This window comes from Aristolochia californica, unplaced genomic scaffold (genome assembly GCF_029961685.1).
Source record: "Aristolochia californica isolate CCGP_79_NKW_82.1479 unplaced genomic scaffold, dmAriCali1.0.hap1 SCAF_12, whole genome shotgun sequence".
Classification (NCBI taxonomy): Eukaryota; Viridiplantae; Streptophyta; class Magnoliopsida; order Piperales; family Aristolochiaceae; genus Aristolochia; species Aristolochia californica.
The window spans coordinates 20,317,938-20,337,222 of record NW_027181793.1 but is presented as its reverse complement, the minus strand read 5'-3'; the positions used below and the strand labels follow the sequence as shown (position 1 = coordinate 20,337,222).

Here is a 19,285-nt window from a genome sequence, read left to right as displayed (position 1 = left end):
ATTCAAATTTGTAAATATTATTATTTTGTAAATAAGGTGATAAAGAGTATACAAATAAATAGTATTTTTAAACTCTAAAAAAAAATTTATTTTTTTATTTATAAATATTTTAAATCTAATTAATTTAATTATTTTATTTTATTTTTTAAAATATGAAGAAATAAAAAGTTTAACGATTTTTTTAATTAATAAATATTTTAATAGATATTAAATGGTTTTAAATAAGTAAGAGTTAATTTTTTAATTGTTTATTAATTTTTTTAATAATTTATTATTTTAGATATAAGGTAATAAAAAGTGTATTTGATTTTTTTAAATTTATTCAAAATTTTATCGTGTAATGATGTGGCAGAATACGTGTCAACTATAATGACATGGCTGACGATGTGTTAATCTACAGTATCGCACTGATGACGTAGCGATGTGTAAGCAGTCAAAGCTTACGTGTCGCCTTTGACTGTCCACATGTACAGTGGACCGGTCAAAGTTTGGTAGTTTTGCAAATAAGTTGAGGTCGTCGTTGTTTTCATAAATAAGGTTTTTCAAACTGGTATTTTGGTAAAAAGCCCTAGTTTCAATTCATCATATGGGCAACTCTGAACTTGCATCCTTAGCATGGATCATTCTTCGCCATCTTCGTGATTAGATTTTGAATGTCATAGATTCTATGTGTCAACATGATATTTAATCACCTTCGGTAGATATAGATTGCAATCCCATAGTTATTTCACCTTGCACATATCCAAATATTGTACACCCAACATCCCATCAGACTTTCCCATTGAAAAGTTTTTATTAAAAAAATAGTCCCACGTGGATTAGTGAGAACAAATATGTTGAATTTAATTTAGGAATCACATTTTGCTTGTTTTATCTTCTTCAGTTCAACACATTTAGCTTACAGAGAAGCCTACATTGGGCATGATATTTTAGGTATTAGGAAAAGAACGTATAACTGGAATGAGAAGCCAGATTTCCACTTAATGCGTTTATTCTTAGACTCCAACATCTTTTTCTTATACGGTTGATGCCCAAAGTGAAGAATGTGAAGTCGGAGATGGTTAAGTTAGAGAAGAGAGAAGAAGAAAGGGACAAGAGCTTAGAAGAAAGAGATCTTAACTAAGATATTTGCAAAGGGTCTAAACTACCCCTCTCTCGTTAATTTACAAATATGTCATAGTTGTATAAACCAAAACCAATGTTAAAAAACATGTATTTAGTAAACTTGTTAGAGAGATATTTAAGGAATAAGCTACCCATTAGTAAAATGACTAATATACCCTTGGATTACTATACCTAACACTTTCCTCAAGTTGGAGCATACATAAATAACCTCCTAGCTTTTATAAAAAAGACAAAAACTATTTCATTTCAAAGGGTTTCCGTACATGAAGAAACCTCCAAGCTAATCTATAAGGTTGATGTAAGGGGTCACAATTTTACCACTCATCATAGCTCTCTATTAATTTCTAGACCTTCTTCACATAATTATAAGGGTCTAAGCGAAGAGAGAAGAGGGAAGAAGAGAGAGAGAGAGAGAGAGAGAAGAAACTAAGGGAGAGAAAGAAGAAGAAAATAAAGATAGGTGTAAGGACTAATTGGAGCCAAGAAGGTTCGAATGCTTTACTTCATGCCTTGAGGCTGTATTTATAGCTGTAGGAAGGTGCTTACAATGGCTACAATGACGCTTCGCTCCACTACCTCTGACTGAGCTAGCCACCTCATTGACCAAGCTGACCCCCTATAGATATTTTGTATATGTTGGTCGATATCTTTGTAATCATCTTTTTCTGTTAACCCTTATAGAATGAGTATATGAAAGGTCATCGAGCCAACTTTTTGACTATACTGTCTCATTTGCAATATCTTTTTGAATTATGACAAAAAGAGGGAGAAAAGAAAAATAACTGAACTAAAATTTGAAAAATGTGCATAGATTGAAGGGGAGCTATTTCCATAAATTGATAATCTTTATATGCTCCTACTTATAGTTTTTATAACTTTAGTTTTTCTCAATTAATTTTTATAATAAAAAAGGGGGAGATTGTTGACTGAGCATTGACTTTCATCTTGATTTTGATGATAACAAAACTTAAATTAATCTAACATTGACAATTCTAGCATTTCATATGCAATTCCTTCTAGAGGCACAAAAGTCAAGGTCTACGCAAAGAACCGGCAGAGCTTCACTACCGAGTCAAAGTCATCCTAAAGAAGTACCTTAAAAAAGAAGAAGCCCCAATCCTTCAAACTTGAGGTATAATGGGAGCTTTTAATGGGAGCTTTTGGAGTCTTGGGACCAAATTCCATAGTCTACATGTTTTATTGATGTGTACATATTTTTTAAACATGTTAGAATCACTTAGAATAAATTCCAATCACTTTAAAAATACATTTAGAGATCGGGCACCAATTTGATCAATTAGTATTTTCCAATGATCGATCAACCAAATTATACACACGTAAAAAATATAAAGCATGATCAATAAATCATCCTTGATTGATCAATCAATCAGAACATGGCCAAACTAAGTTATAAAGCATGAACAATCATTCTATGTGCATTGATCGATCATTGTTGTCCTAGAAATGTAAAATTATGATGAATGATCAACCAACCACTTGGCATTGATTGATCATACAAAGTTTGCCAACTAGGGACATAAAACATGATCAATCATACTTGCAATGCACAACCAGTAGGAACTCTAATTGATCAATCAGTTATTGGACATTGATCAATCAACTTAACTAGTGAGACCCAACAAAATGATATTAATTGATCATACCATCAATCAATAAGCCATTTTTTCAGAAAAATATAGACATTATACAAGATTGATCCATCAATACCTTACATCGATCGATCAATGTAAAGTCACACTTTTGCAAACTAATAAATAATGGTTAGCTGTGCTTCAAAACTTATACATACACCCACCAAACATTCTTTTGAGAAGCTGATGAGTACTTATTGGCATACCTTCAACATTCAAAGTTCTCAATCTTTCAAAAATTTCCCTAGGATAACTTAGGTCATTGTAACGCCATTTGGAGTGGTGGATGCCAAAACACTCGAGCATCCTGTCTAAGGATTTACAAATTTTTCCCCTTCTCTCTGATCAAGTCAGAATGATTTTGTCTTACTTGATCAACCCCATAGATTCAACTAATTTCCATGTCACTAATACCTAAGCCTTCCCTTTGGGTTCCATTTATGATCAACTCATTGGACTATACAAAAATGCTAGCATATGTAATACTTCATGGTCGGTCACTTGCCTCATTGGTTTCATGCATGTGCCCATTGTGCCTTCATAGTGTTGCACTTGTCACCCATGTGTACCTTTACTCAAATGACTACACTGCTACCATTGTTGCAGTTGGGGGCCCTTGCGCCTATGTGTCTCAATTCTTGAGGCAATTTGCAACAGTGTCTCTTTGGTTGGGGTTGCAAGCTTCCTCAGCTTCTTAATTGTTGAGTTAGGACATGCAACCCTTCGTTGCCCTAGCTATGCATGTCACTTCTTTTTATCGTGACATTGTAATACAGGCGCACAACCTAGGTGCTCGTGTGGCCCATGTGCTCAGGCTTATCCAAATGCGTGATTGATAGGTTCAAAATTCAAAATTTGGATTTGGGGGGTCTATCCAAACATATTTGGATAGGATTTTTAAGGGATTTTAGGCATGAAATATAATGTCTCGTTTGAATTTGAATAAATTTGAGACTTGCCTTGGTTAGGTAACAATTTCTCATTAGTTAGAGTTTGAATAAAGGATGAGGGAGTTTATCCCTATTTGGCCTATAAATAGGGCCTTGTAAATCAGTTATAAACATCTTCAAATTTGTGCTTAGAGATTCCCCATTTCTGTGAAAGGTCATTCCTCTTTTTTTTTGGCTTAGTTTCTTCTTAAGTGGCTAACAAGTTTATTTTTCACCCAAAGTAAGTTAGGCCGCATGGTAAAGGACTAGGAGCTTTTTCTTACTCAAGCTAGCTACTTGACACCTTGTGTCTAACTTTTGCAAACCTTAAAGAGATATAAGCAACTAACTTCAGACTTAATTGTAAACATTGAAAGAGAGTTAAATCTAAGATATAAGATTTGTACTTTTGCACTAACTTTAATGTATTAACACAATCATATATGAAAGACCAAAAATGCTCTTTTAAGGGTTTGATTCATACAAATTATTTTTATTGTTAATAATCGTATTTCTTTCCCTTCCCATGGGGAAACAAAACCATTAAAAGTTTGGAAAATTGGAAGAGAAAATGGGGCAAGTGGGAGATTTCATGGACTACAAATTTTAGAAGAGGTTGGGTCCCAGTGAAAAATGATGTCGAACAAAATGACAATAAACCTTGATATGTTTGTTTTACTTATTTAACAGTGAACATTTTATTATCATAAGAAAATTGAATGTGGTAATCAAGATGAATCCTTATCACAAAGTGAAGCCATCAAAACCAATAAGGGATATAACTTAGGTCTACGTCAATTTTCTTTTTGAATCATTTTAGATCTGGATAAATATCGTAAAATTTTATAAAATATTTAAAAACCTTGTGATAAAATTTATTTCAATAAAACCCACTACATTAAAACACTATTTCTAACCTTCTTCTTGACTAGAAATCCATAAATACTGCTTTTCTAATAATCAAAATACCTAAAATGGCCTTATTACTATATTTAAATTTCAATAGTAAAATCTACTAACAAATTCTATTGATTTAATTGCACTACATGGAGAACTTTGTTTATGTCCACTTCATTCTACTAATTTATTAAGTATATTTTATTATTTTTTATTGATTGTCATATATTACCATAAAATTAAGTTGTAAAATAAATTAAAATTTTCTTTTTAAAATGTAGGTAGAATCATAAAGATAAATACAATCTTGTCATTTTTATTATTTAGCATTGGTATTTAACTGTTTAAAATATACGAAATGAGAAAAAATTTGAATGATGGCTTTTTTGGATTGAAAATTGGATAAATAAGTTTTTTTTATGTTTTAATAAGACTGATTAAGGCATTTTGATTATTTATAAGAATCTTCACAAGATTTCATTAGAGAAGCGGGTAGAAAAAATTCTTTGTTACGAAGTAGATTTTATATAATTGAAATTTAGTCAATGGTCTTTTTTTTAGATATTTTTCTAAGAGCTTTTCGGACAATGTAATGAATTCTATTATAATGATTGGAAAGACATACGATAAAACTCTCCAATTTTGTCGATGTGTCAACATCCCAAGAGGCCGTTTGTGTTATCATAGCGGAAAAAAATATTTTTGGATAGATTTTATCTCCATATGCTCATTCTATCTTATTTTGATAAATTACAAATAAATGAAACTAAGTTCTTGTGGAATGTGGTGAATAGATTTTTAATCCATATAAGGCCTTAGAAGCAAATTGCGAGAACAAAAGTTATTGTTCAAACAAAAAAAGACAGGAGGAGAGTTATTTGAACAAGGTTTTCTATTCGGACAAGATGTTGCAACCAAAGAAAAATACGTTGTTCAAACAAGATCTATCGTTCGAACTAGCAAGCCCAGAACGAGTAGAGGCAATGCTTCGAGCTTCAATCCAAACTCAATAGATCACCAAATCATATAAGTGGTCTACAACTATGATCAATAGCTCATATTAAAATCTAAATTACTTTATCTTTATTTTTAGCACAATTTTTATGGTCCTAGATATGTTGTTACTCGAATCAATTGATATATATCAATGATTATCGATTGGCATCACTCTAATGTCCTTTATATGCCAATATAAATATAAATAAATAAATACATGTATTTTACTAGATCAAATTTAATCATAGCATTTTTAATAATTGTTAATGTATCAAGTATGTTCAAATAATGATTTTTTTTTATGATTTAAATATATGTTACATATAACCTAAGTTATTTCCCTTTAGTTTTTTATATTTTGATGTTTTCATAATTTACCCTTATTTTCTTATGTTTCCGTGTATATCTATGAGACCTTGCCTATGTGATGGTCAGAAAGGTGATACCTGCCTTTTCCCAAAATTTCTAAAAAACGGGCATGACGTATCGCCCGATTCGCAACGTCTACCATCCGTTACCTACTCTTTTAGGACGTAAAGCGACAGCGCCGATACGCGTACGCCCATCACAGGTTTCGCTTTGCTAAACTATTTTCATCTCTCGCATCGCAAGTCGCAAGCATAAACCCTAAAACCTAAAACCTCCTCTCCACCGGACATGGCGGTCTCGACTCTGCGCCTTCGCCGACTTTCTGACTCTCTCCTCAAGTTCCGACCTCTCTCCACGATTACTTCTCTAAACGCTTGCGCATCCTCATCTGTTTCCAATGCCTCAGGCCTTAGGACCCTCCAAAAGCCTCTCTCTTATTCTCGGATTTCCTTGTCTTCTTTCCACTCGTCCGGCGCATCGTTCTTCTCCTCGCGATTCAATGAAGGTGATAAGATAACGGAAGACACGATTCTCTTCGAGGGATGCGATTATAATCACTGGCTTATCACCATCGACTTTCCCAAAGATCCCAAGCCAACGCCGGAACAGATGGTCGAGACATATGTTCAGACCTGCGCTAAGGGCTTGGGTTGTAGGTTTGTTGTCTATCATTTCTCATTTTGGATCGCTGTATCTCTCATCTCATTTATCTTATTTTTCCTCTTTCAATTTTTTTTCTCATTTAATAGTTTATCTGTATTCTGCTCTTTGCTTCGCTTTCTACAGGCAATATGCTTTTTTTAAACATTTCCAGTTTTAGAACCGGTATTTTTATAACTAATTGAATCCTTTAATGCTTTGCATGCGTAAGTTTTAATTTACTATCCTTACCCTCTTGTTTACATTTTGTATAATTGCTTTATTTCATCTTTAATTAGAAAATGCCATATTGACACGCTATTTTCCACCTGCTGTTGGACCTACTTTATATCACCGAGTTCTTGATGTGTATATTTCTCGATAAAGATTTTAATGAACAAGATATCCATTCATATAGTGTAATTATTTTATGTTTCTGTTCAAATTATTCCCGCTGGAGTCATGGTCTTAAATTTTATCCTTTTGCTTTTTTTCTTTTTTTGCTATCCTGCTTGGTCTTAAATCACGACACAATACTTGAGATACTATCATTACACGTATGACTATGCTTTACATTCAGTGTTGCACCCCTTTATTTTTTCATTAAAAAAAAAATAAAAATACATTCAGTGATTTATTTATTGCAATTTGGGAAAATTATTTGATGGAAAAAATCGTAATTTCAGCATTGAAGAGGCAAAGCAAAAGATGTATGCTTGTAGCACTACAACTTATCAGGGGTTTCAGGCTGTCATGACTGAGGAAGAATCTGAGAAGTTCAGAGGTAAGTTAAACTCTTATTGAGAAGTATGTTACCTTGTCAGTGTTTTTTGGCATACTAATGTCATGGTTTTGTCTATTTGCAATTGGTCAGGTCTTCCTGGGGTTGTTTTTATTTTGCCTGATTCCTACATCGATCCAGTGAACAAGGAGTATGGAGGTTAGGTCATTCTTCATCATGAATTTCCATTCATCTTTTTATTGTATTACAAATGTAATTATTCTCTTTAGGCAAAATCGCCTCATTCTATACCTTTAGTTGGTACTTTTCCCCCATTGACTTTTTTTTTCTGTGTGAATATTGGTATCACCCCAAACATGTGCATACTCTGTCCTGAATAATGAAGAACTCTTTTGTGCCTCTTTTAAAAATCATGCTTGCCCCCTACTAGCAATTTTTTTTTTTACTTCCCAATACTCAAAAATAGAAAATAAAAAAAATATTTGAACTTTGCTTTCTCTACTGATCTATGTATATCTCTTTTTATTTTTATTTTATTTCTTTCAGGAGATAAGTACATAAATGGGACTATCATACCAAGGCCGCCTCCTGTTCAATATAGAGCATCAAGACCTCGAGAAAATAGACAGAGGTATGACAGGCAACCGCGAGACCAGATGCCTATGCAGCAGGGGGCTCCATATGATCGTCAAGGTCCTATGCAAGGTGATGGGAGAAATTATGCCCCGCGACAAAACTTTGGGCCTCCTTCACAAAACTTTGGGCCTCCTCCGCAAAACTATGGACCTCCCCAGCAAAACTATGGGCCTCCTCCACAAAACTATGGGCCTCCCCAGCAAAACTATAGGCCTCCTCCACAAAACTATGGACCTTCTGGTCAAAATGATGGAAGGGGGTACGCGCCACCAGGTGGCAGAGATTATAGCCCCGGAGGCTATCAGGGAGAGAGGAGAGATGTAACGCCTCCAAATCAGGGTGCTTACGGCCAAGGTGGTCAAGGAAAATTTGGCAGTCAAGAACAAAAGGACTTTAGGGGTCCAGAGTCGGTGCCTGTTGGAGACTATAGGCAAGGAGGAGGTCCTGAATATGGTCAGGGCTTTGCAGGACCTGGTGAGGGTCAAAGATCCAGTGGGAATTATGGACAAGGAGGGGGTTCTAGTTATGGCCAGGGTTTTGGTGGTAATCAGTGGCAAGGGCAAGCTCCGGGCTATGGTCAAAGCCATGGTGGGCCCATAGAGGGACAAGGCTTCAAACAGAATGCTCAGGGGAACAACACGCAGACTGAGCAAATGGATCATACTCCTGGTGGGCAAACAGGGTGGAACAAGGTATGATTTATGTATAATTCACTTCTCTTATTGAGAACATTGATTAAGATACCAGTGTCACTGCTCATCACTTCTTTTGCATGTTCACTGTTTATTTGCCATGCTTCAGACTTGTCTCTATTTTTTCTTTAGTTTCCAATGTTGTCTTGCAATTCGTATTTGAGCTTCATTGGACTTTCCATATCCTAAAGGAAAATTTTCTGGTGACCAAGCAATTCGGAGTATTTTGCATTTGTATTCTATATTCTATATTGCTTTCCATGGGTTGCACATGGGAGGCATTGTACTTTTGGCCTGGATAAGGCTCTATTAAGAACTGGAGGACCTAGGCCTTTCTGGTTTAGTTGTACATAAAGATGACAGAAGTGGTCATTGCTAACCAATAGGGTTCAGGTAGGAACCTAATTGTTTTTTTCTTTTAGTTTTTTTGAAGAAAAAGGGTGCTAGTTGCTTTGATTGAGACTATAAGATAAAACTTCTGTTTGCTTTAGAATGACTTTTCTTTTTCATGCTTATAAATGACTTCATAGCTTGCCTGTATGGAAATACATAGCATTGGTCCATATGAATCTGGATCCTTATCATGGTGAGGAAATGTCAGCTCATTGGTCGTATAAGTACATTATTATTTCTCGTTGTATGCAAATATGTACAATTATGATGTCCTCAACAATGAGTTCAAATGTTTCTCTTGAAACCATTTGATAAAGTTTCTGTTGTTCATTTTTTATAGTTTCATGCTCATTTGTGACTAAAGTAGTTTCTATACACAGAATCCAGGAGAGTATTGATACAACCTATTGCAGTGAATGTAAACATAGGAAAATACATGAAATTATGCCAAATTCTTCTACATTTCTTGTTATATTCAAATTTAAATATGTTTAATTCTACGACACTTAATGCTCAAATATGACTTAGTAGTTTGTCTATGTGCAAGATACAAAGAATCAAGGAGTCAAAAGTATTGCTTCATACAAAATTAGGAACCTACTTATAGTGAAAGGATACATAGGTGAAATACATGAAAATGTGCTTTCAAAATATACGAAGCTCATCTAAGTTCTTCTAAATTTCTTCTTACATTCAAATTTAATTATTTTTAAAATTACAACAATAGTATTTTCGCCAAAAAAAATGAAAATGGACAATTTCATGTCTTCGGAACTTGCTGAGTCAAACTAGATGTGGGAGAAGGCAGGTAAGTACTAAATTGCCCGCGACTTGGGAGACTAGACCAAACTTGGGCGGCCTGGATGAGATTTTATGGGTTGGAGAAATGATGTTTATTTATTTTATATCCGGATCAGAATGGTATTAAGATTCTGTTATGCTGAGATGACTCTCATTTTTTTCCTGCAATGTCGTTTTTAGCTCAGGAGGTAAGCCAGTTTTTATGTTCGTCTCTAAAAGTAGGTTATGTCTGTTCTAATGCTTTGTTTTTTCATGCAGGGATCATATTGAGCCATCGATGTAACCTAATCAAAGCGAAAAAAAAAACTGAGTAACGAGTCACATGGATTTAGTACGAGATATCACCGAGGTGTACTACTTCCAAGCGTAGTCATTTCAAGTCTTCATGTCAATTTGTAATTAGTGTGTGGCTTGTAGCACTGCAACTCATAAATCTTATTTATAGTTCTGTGGGGGACTAGTAGAGCCTGGAGTCGAAAATTTTGATGGCCCATATCTACTTGAGTTGATCTTTGGTCTTTTAAGATCAAGGATAGGGACTTTAGAAGTTGAAGCTCCATTTACCTGGTTACGTTTTCTGATGCTACTATGTGGACTTGCTCTGAGTAAAATTGCGTTAGTTGTGCTCTATGTTAGAAGCAGAGCATCCAACAACGATTTAACCCGGAAATTCAGCTACAGAACACATCGTCTCGCCTCTGTAAGATGCTTTTTAAGGTATTTTTTGGCTATCACGTAAAGAAATAAAAAAAATATCCAGGAAAATGTGGCTCTCAGGACAATCGGAGAAGGTGACGAACTGTTTCTTCCAGTCTCCTTAATTAATAGCAAAAATTGAATGAACGAGGACTCGTGACGTCCATTGTCGTTTCCTATCTGAGCTGGCAGTGACAAATCTCTTTCGTTTGGGACTCGTCAGTCGTCTGTCGTCATTATCCTTTTCTCTTCCGATCCAAAATTTGGCCATAAGCTTCTCCGCTCTACCTAACGCTCTCCTTATAATGTATCTGTTTTTTCCTTGCTGTGCATTAGATTTTATCAAGAAAGCGTGAAACTCTTTATGGCAACGCTATACGCAAGATCAAAATTCATTCGTCTTCTTGGAGAGAACGTGGGTTGGCTCAGGAATGTTGGAATTCCAGCTACCCAAACTGTAAATCTACCATCCAAGTCACTGGTTTGTGAAAATCGTTCCGATCAATCTGCCCATTTTTATAATTCAGTCACTTGTTTGCCCGTCCGGTTCTACTCGTCAACCAGAGCGGAGACACACGCTGCTAAGGTTTGCGATGTCGATAAAAGCCAGGTAATTTTGCTTTCCTTCTCAACCCTGTGTGTTTCTCTCTTCAATTGAAGTCTATCTGGAGAACTGTATTTGGTTTTCTTGGATACTCTTTCGATTGCTCTCCTTGTTCCTATGAGTGTGAGTAAAGCTTTGTGATTTTGAGTTCGCTTGAGTTCCATAAGAAGGCTCGTTAAGGTCCTTCTCTCTGGTAAGAGAAGGTGACGATCGTCTCTCTGCCTCGTTTTTTCCGAATATGTGGAGTTTGGACGTATCCATTTTCCTGTTGCGGAAAATGCTCCGCTGCCGGTGGTATTAAATTGGATCATTTCAGAGTTTTTTTTCTTTTCTTGTTTTTTAATATATCTTGAAAGAGAAGTAAGTATTGTTTATGTTACGCGGTTGGGAGCTATATCTTCTTATATCTGTATTTCTAAGTTTACCTACTCCTTTTGGGTCGGACCAGTGACAGAAATAGTGCCAATTTTTTATGAGATTCTTTAGCAAAGTTTTTAGTCTCAGCACTGAATATCTCGAACTGAGGATAACACATCAATTGGTTTTGTATTGTCATTTTTATTTTTATCCTGAAACTTAAGTTAATTAGTGAGACTGCTTTTCAGTTTTTCTTTATCCTTCTTATTCTCTAAATTGAAACAAAATTTTAAGAAGTACAAACCAGCAGATGTGCCTTCAAGGAGAGGCAACAGAAAGAGGAAGTCTTTGTATTTTCTCTTGCTCTCCTAATAGAATCTCTCCTATAAAAAAAATAAAAGTAAAAATAAAAACATTAAATCTATGGTGTTCCTGGAAACCTTGATTCAGTTTTAACTTTCATGTAGCTGAGTGCTGTTACATATCATTCTTCTGCAGAATATAATTTCTGAAAAAACTCAGTGATCCTCTTAGGACCTTTCATCCAATTTACTCAGCTTTCTTATCTCTCTCAGAAACTATAGCCCCTACAAAGTCAGCAGTTATTAACTGTACCGTGGACAAGCAATAACCTCTGCGACATGATCCTTGATTGGACCTGAAGTATTGTATCATAGATTTTTTAGTCCTCTCAGTCATGTACACAGCCACCTCTGCCCTCTGCGTGGGGATTTTGGAAGTCCTATTAAAGATTCTTGAAGATGAACAGAGAAATTCTGATTGGTTTGTCTCTGTGTTTTGCATTTTAGAATTGGTAGGCTGAATCGAATTCAACAGGACAGCTTAAGGCAGAGTGGGAGAGCAGGAGATTATCCTAACTTGATCTCTACAGAGAGGCTTACAACTGCAATACTAATCTCTCTCTTTCTCACCCCTCTAATTCAAATTGACCATAGACTTCAAGCCTGCAAGGAACCAATAAGAGCATCCTCAGATTTCAACCACTGACTAAAATTCCTTTGGCAAAAGAAATCATCGACATCCCTGGAAATGTTTCAAATTTTCTGCCTAAATTGAGAAAGCAAAAGAGGAATGGTGAAGTATACAGTATGAATACCTTTCTCCTATTAGAAATAAGACACATGTGCTGGGAGATATATTCTTCAAAGCTTGTAAAAAAAAACTACATTATCAGATAAACTCTCAGTTTAGAGGTTAAGGGAGCTTTGAGATCATTGCTGGAAATAACTTGAATAATCAAAAGAAATGCTACGTAAATAGTATGAATAGATCTTGCCAGAATATGTTCTGAGTTATTGTATTTTTTGTTGGTAGACTCAAAATAAGTGACATAGGGCAAGCCCCTAAGCAAGGAGTACTAAACACTTTAGGATCTCATGAGTTCTCTTCAAACCCAAGTCATTTAGAAATATGAGATTATCTGAGACCTAGGAAATCCATCTTTTTAACTCTTTTCTTATATTTATTCCATTCTTTCTTCTTTATAGCCCTGAGATCTTCCTCTTCATGTACCCAGCCTCTTTCAATTTTTAATGCAGTAAGCCTAGAACAAGGAAATGCTTCTGGATCCTAAGACAGATTTTCACTCTTATATACTACCATTCTAAGTGTATTTTATTATGGCAGGTTTTGGATTTTCCTGGAGGGACAGTCACTCTAATTTCTGACATGAAATTCATGTCCGAGTCTAAAGAGCGTGTTCCCTGCTACCGAGTTCTTGATGACAATGGTCAGCAAATTTCAAGGAGCTTTAAGCAGGTGATAGTCTTTCAAAATAATATTCTTTTAAATCCCTGTTCCATACCACTGGCGTCCTGATTGCCTGTGGCATCACTTATGTGTTGATTGCCTCAGAGCATCAACTACTAGGACCTGCCTTAGCTTTTATACCGTTATGCTCACATTGCCACTATTTATGAAAGATGAAGAGATTCTATATCTTTCTTTATTGAATCTCATTCTCCTACTTCATTAGCCGAGCAAAGAGGTAGCTGTGAAAATGTACAGTGACATGGTCACCCTTCAAACAATGGACACCATCTTCTATGAAGCACAAAGGCAAGGAAGAATTTCCTTCTACCTCACCTCGACAGGGGAAGAAGCCATCACTATTGCATCTGCTGCAGCTCTCACAATTGATGATGTCATTTTTCCCCAGGTTAATTTTTTCTTCTATGTCTAACCTTTTTGTGGAAAAGAAAGACTGATAATTCTTGTGACTGTACAAATTATGATTTTGACTCTACTGAATTCCTGCATATGAGCTCTCATGATTGGATTGCAGTACCGAGAACCTGGTGTCCTAATATGGCGTGGCTTCACCCTTCAAGAATTTGCAAACCAGTGCTTTGGCACAGAGGCAGATTATGGGAAAGGAAGGCAAATGCCAATCCATTATGGATCCAACAAGCTCAATTACTTCACTATATCTTCACCCATCGCGTATGTTTTTACAGCCTTTCCTTGAAAATGTACATGTGAAATCCTTTTTTTTTTTTCCCAGGATTTAGTCATCAATAGATGTTTACGAGCTCTTTACCAAGTTGAGAGGAAAAGTAGAGCATGCTCATATAGTTTTTCTTCATCAGTACCCAGGTGCCTCATGCAGTTGGAGCTGCTTATTCTCTCAAGATGGATGACAAGAAGGCATGTGCTGTAACTTATTTTGGTGATGGCGGCACCAGTGAGGTAATACATGTTTAGCTGAATTGGTTAGATAATAAATATCATATTTTTCTTCTTTGATTTCTGACTTTTTACATCTGGTTAGGGAGATTTCCATGCAGCCTTAAATTTTGCCGCAGTTATGGAGGCCCCAGTTATATTTATCTGTCGCAACAACGGGTGGGCAATTAGCACGCCTACAACAGAGCAGTTCCGAAGTAAAAGCTGCAACTTTCCTGATTAGTTGATATCTCCAATAATTTTCCTGAGGAACAGTCTCTAATAATCATATTTATTACAATGCTTATGGTGTTGGCAGGTGATGGTGCAGTAGTGAAAGGTCTAGCCTATGGGATTCGAAGTATTCGTGTGGATGGGAATGATGCTCTTGCTGTATATAATGCAGTGAAAGCAGCGCGAGAAATGTCTATAAATGAAAAGAGACCCATCTTAATTGAGGTTAGACTAATGTTCAAATATCAGACTTCTTTTTGGACATCTGTGTCATATGTTATTCATAATTTCTTTGTCTGCGTTGGATTATAAGGCTCTCACATACCGAGCCGGTCATCACTCTACATCAGATGACTCTACCAAATATCGCCCTGCTGATGAAATTGAACACTGGAAAATGAATCGAGAACCCATCACAAGATTTAGGAAATGGATTGAAAGTAATGGTTGGTGGAGTGATGTGGCAGAAGCAAAGCTACGTAGTGATGTTAGGAAGCAGGTTTCTGTTCTTTTACCACCTCTCTCTCCCCCTCTCTTTTACCTCGCTCTCTCTGTTTCTTCTGGTGCTAATTTTCTCCTGCTGCAGTTGTTAGATGCAATTCAGGTTGCAGAGAAAGCGAAGAAGCCTCCACTAGCAAATTTGTTTACTGATGTCTATGATGAACTTCCTTCTAATCTTCGTGAACAAGAGAAATCACTCAGGGAGACTGTAAGGAAACATCAAAAGGAGTATCCGCCTGACATACCCATTTAGATTACCCTTGGCCCTTGCTGTATCTTGGACTGCCCCTGTTTATCTTTCACAAAAGAGCAAGGTTAGTAAAGATGTCAACTATATATTTAATTCATAAGTGTAAAAATAATCATGACAGCGATGGGGTTGACATTGCCTTTGCCAAATGTGTATTTGATTTTAAAAAATGTTGTCCTCTATTCATGAAAGAGTAAAACTTCCATTTACTTCCCCACCTATTCCCCATCTTCAAACTGTGCTGCCAACCACTCATCAAGCATCATTCCCATTATATTTTAATTTTAATTTTTATATGATTTATCTTATTTCTATTGTAATTTTTGTTATCTTTGTATTTTTTATGCCTATGATTTGTTAGTGTTTATAATATATGATCAATTAGATAGCAAGTTGCCTACACAACATCTAAAAAGTTGTTTTGCGATGAAGATGGCACTTTTTGAGAGCTCTCATGGTATATAATTTCTCCACTGCTCTTGTTATCAATCTTGAAGATGATTCAATTGTTTTTCAGAATTCTTTTTATCATTTTGAGCATGTCAACTTAACTGTGCATATCACTTTAGATACTTATTTAAACTTTAATCCATGCCAATAAGAAACACCTACTTAATTATTTTGATATACAAAATGCTTTCTTTTTGGTAACTTGAATGAGAAGATTCCAAACTCTCTAAAGGGAACAAGTACTTTGGGATGAAAACCTATTGATCTTACAAGGAAACCAAGTTTAAACATATGTGATGAAAATAGTGATTTATTGGTGGATGGGAAGTAAAATGCAAATTTGAAAGAAAAGTTAATTTATACAAACATTCCCAGGCATCTTACTCACAAGTAGATAGTTGGTCAATTCATGGAGAATCTGAGGTAGATTCATTTAGAGGTGGTGTGTGTCATTTTAAAATTTTAAAGGTAACACCAAGGAAGAATTAGTTAATAACTTCATAATAATTTACACATAGATGCCAACTATTAAAAGTGAATTACAGATCTATGAATAGTTTTAACAACCTAGTAGGTAACACACTTTAGTTATTTGGAAGAGCAAGAAATAGAATGTAGAAGCTCAATCAAGAGTCGAGGCAAAATATTGAACTATGGCTCACATTTCATATCAGATAATCTAGGTGGAGTGTATGGTTGTTCGTGAATGGACAAAGCATACTGAAATGTATGCCCACTTTATCAAAGATGCAGTCAGTAGACAAATCTGCATTCCTTATTTTTGGACCAAGAATAAATTTGGGGATTCAAGAGGAATTTAGTGCATCATGTCACAACTAAGGCATGTTTGACATTTATGGTTCAACTCAAAGTGGAAAACAAGTAAAAGTGTTTATAGTAGTAGGGGCATCTCCATCGAGTCACTTCTTCATATGTTTATTATGTTTAATGTCCAAGGGCATATTTTGACTTTCTAGTTATTAAAATAAGTTTTTAATTCAAAGAAGATAGAGGATGTGGAAAATTTTATTTTGGGGTTTTCTGCCTTGCCAAGCAGCAACTAGTCAACTTCTCCTTTCCTTTCTTCTCCGCATCTATTCTTTTTCTGCTTATTTTCCAGATTTTATCCCATGATTGTCACCATTCTGACTTTATTGAACCACATCAATAGTGTCAATAACTTTATGTGAACGAAACAAACCATGAATCTGACAACTACGAGGGCTAAGATCACCTTGACAAATAGAGGATGCCCTTCAAAGAGGAAGAGTCAATGCGCTTTGCTTTTCATGAATAAGGCGATGATGAGTGTTAAAGATCATATTCGGTCCCTAAACCTGCAAGCAAATAAGAGACAGTTTCATAAGAATTTAAAGGTTGTCCGATAGCTGCAAATGTGTTACTGAGGACTTTTATTTTTTAAAAGTATTCAGATATGGTAGAGGATCTTTTCTTCATGGTGGCAAGTCGATAAGTGCGAGTGATACGAGTTTGAGATTGAGAAATAAACATTCTTTTGAGAGAGAGCCAGGGATCACGTGAAGTAGTGCAACCTATGACATGAGCTAGAATATTTTTGGATAGGGAAGATATAAGGGTGCTGAGAATGATATTGTCTTGTTGGCTCCATAGGTGGAATGCTGGATTTGGGATGATGGTAGCGACACTTGAGGTGAGTGTGGGGTTGGGTATGGTTGAAGGTGGAGGAGGGTTGGTGCCATCAACAAAGTCATAGACATATTGGCCACGTAGATAAGGAGTGACCTGAGCACACTAGAGGAGAAAATTCTCATGGGTTAATTTAATGGTGATCAAATGATAAATGTTGGTAAGACCAGTGATGGAAGCAAAAGTGGAGTTCGGGGATGGTTGTGGGTGGGTTGCAGTAGAAGATGGTGGTAAGGATACGAGGTTGTCCATTGAAACAAAGGAGAGACGCAAGTCTTGGTGGCTCTGAAACCAACTTAGACTGCACAAATAATTGATGTGTGAGTAATCTCCTTATCAATTGCAGGAGTCGATGATATTGCTATATAAAAGTTATAGCAAATGAGTTTGTTACATGAGATTGAAATAAGATAAACTAGATTATAGTAAGATATTTGAATACAAAAGTTTGTTGAGATATTCTCGCTATTTGAATTGATCTTGTTGTTGTTCAGTTTCGGGACTCTACTGTTGAGCAGTTGTAGAGGTAGATTCAACTTGATCCTTAACAATGAGAAGCCAAATGAATTAATGGCAGGAAATAATGAAATACAAGAAAAGTTGAAGTACCAAATGCATATTCGTATCAAAATGATTCAACATACGCTTATAATTCTCTGATATGCTATCAAATCGGACAAATGGATATATATATAGATATGTAGAGAGAGAGAGAGAGAGAGAGGAACTTGCCTAGCAGAGACAAGCCGTCGGAGAGGCAACTTTTTTTGCCACGACGAGCTCCCTCTCATAGGACATCGTCACTGATAATGAACTTGACCTCGTTTGAAAGCTAGAACGGAGTAATAGCGAGGGAACTTTTTCAAAGACTTATGGGAAGAAATACAGATTTAAATGGTTTAAGGAGCGACAATCGGGGGTAACAACGCAGGCCAAGGCCATAGTAGCCAATGTTGTAGCCTCTAGTCAAAACCAATTGCTAGAGCTATGTAAATGTAGCTTTTAGTGGTTGGTTGACGTGGCTAAGGTGTTGGTGGGCTCAGCTTAGTGAGCTCAGATCCTCCCTAATTACTACAACATCTAAAGAGGCATGCTCCACATAAAAAAAAATACAAATAATTTTGGAAAAATAAAAAATAAAATAAATAAAAATCGTTAATAAAAATAGAAAAAATAAAATTATTTCATATTTATTAATGAAATTAAATAATAATTTAAAATTTATAATATCATTTAAACAATTCAAACACATGATAAAAACTTATTATGATTCCTAAATAAGAAGAAAATAAAAATTGAATTTTAAATCATTCATATAGTAATACATAATATACAATGTCTTCTAAATAATTTAATAACAAAATGCCATATGATAAACCTATAAATAAAATAGAAAAATAATTATATAAAAAAATGATCCTATTATGGATAATTCAATAAAAATGTTCTAGTCTTTGTCGATGAAAGATGGTTGTTCTCCCACATCTTTTGAGCAATTTGGATTCCACCACCAAGGTAAATCCAAATTAAGAAAAGAAAACAAGGCAATCCTCGTCTTTATTTGGAGTAAACAAAGACGAATTCATGTAAGAAATTCGAGTTTCCTTCTATCATAAACTTCCTGATCCTGATCATTTATTTACATATCAAGTAAAAACAAATCTCAAGTACCCAAACATAGTGATAGATATAAAGATAAAGATAACTAGTGTTTGAATTAGAGATAGACTCAAATTGTAGAGTCCTAATCACCTACAATCTCTGTGTAATTCTATAAATAGTTTACACCTGATCAATAATAATCACAACAATATTATTCTTCATTCCTATATTCAATATGGTATCAGAGCTTCTGATCGATTAGTCAAAACCAGTCTGTCGTCGCTGGAAATCCTTATCGGAAATAGCCTTCGTAGTTATAGCTTATTGCCACCACCCATACCTAATATTTTCTCTTCCTTTTCTCTGT

The 19,285-nt window shown here is 35.4% G+C and overlaps 2 protein-coding genes across 2 annotated transcripts; both read left to right on the top strand.

Moving 5' to 3' along the window:
* Window positions 1-6,158: 6,158 nt before the first annotated feature.
* LOC137946240 (multiple organellar RNA editing factor 1, mitochondrial) lies at window positions 6,159-10,455 on the top strand. Its single transcript, XM_068792458.1, has 5 exons — window positions 6,159-6,624; window positions 7,294-7,391; window positions 7,482-7,547; window positions 7,896-8,677; window positions 10,130-10,455. The coding sequence occupies exons 1-5, from the start codon at window positions 6,257-6,259 to the stop codon at window positions 10,139-10,141; spliced, it is 1,326 nt and encodes a 441-aa protein (XP_068648559.1). The 5' UTR covers window positions 6,159-6,256; the 3' UTR covers window positions 10,142-10,455.
* A 376-nt stretch (window positions 10,456-10,831) lies between these two features.
* LOC137945453 (2-oxoisovalerate dehydrogenase subunit alpha 2, mitochondrial) lies at window positions 10,832-15,567 on the top strand. Its single transcript, XM_068791351.1, has 9 exons — window positions 10,832-11,177; window positions 13,176-13,307; window positions 13,525-13,707; window positions 13,834-13,991; window positions 14,138-14,237; window positions 14,320-14,431; window positions 14,533-14,672; window positions 14,761-14,946; window positions 15,034-15,567. Exons 1-9 carry the CDS (start codon window positions 10,932-10,934, stop codon window positions 15,199-15,201), a joined length of 1,425 nt encoding a protein of 474 aa, XP_068647452.1. The 5' UTR covers window positions 10,832-10,931; the 3' UTR covers window positions 15,202-15,567.
* Window positions 15,568-19,285: the final 3,718 nt, after the last annotated feature.

Excerpts from the sequence above, each read along its gene's own strand:
- LOC137946240 (XM_068792458.1), top strand. The coding sequence starts at position 6,257 with ATGGCGGTCTCGACTCTGCGCCTTCGCCGACTTTCTGACTCTCTCCTC. Across the intron at positions 6,625-7,293 it reads GCTAAGGGCTTGGGTTGTAG|CATTGAAGAGGCAAAGCAAA; the intron begins GTTTGTTGTCTA and ends TCGTAATTTCAG. Across the intron at positions 7,392-7,481 it reads AGAATCTGAGAAGTTCAGAG|GTCTTCCTGGGGTTGTTTTT; the intron begins GTAAGTTAAACT and ends GCAATTGGTCAG.
- LOC137945453 (XM_068791351.1), top strand. The coding sequence starts at position 10,932 with ATGGCAACGCTATACGCAAGATCAAAATTCATTCGTCTTCTTGGAGAG. Across the intron at positions 13,992-14,137 it reads ACTATATCTTCACCCATCGC|TACCCAGGTGCCTCATGCAG; the intron begins GTATGTTTTTAC and ends TTTCTTCATCAG. Across the intron at positions 14,238-14,319 it reads GTGATGGCGGCACCAGTGAG|GGAGATTTCCATGCAGCCTT; the intron begins GTAATACATGTT and ends ACATCTGGTTAG.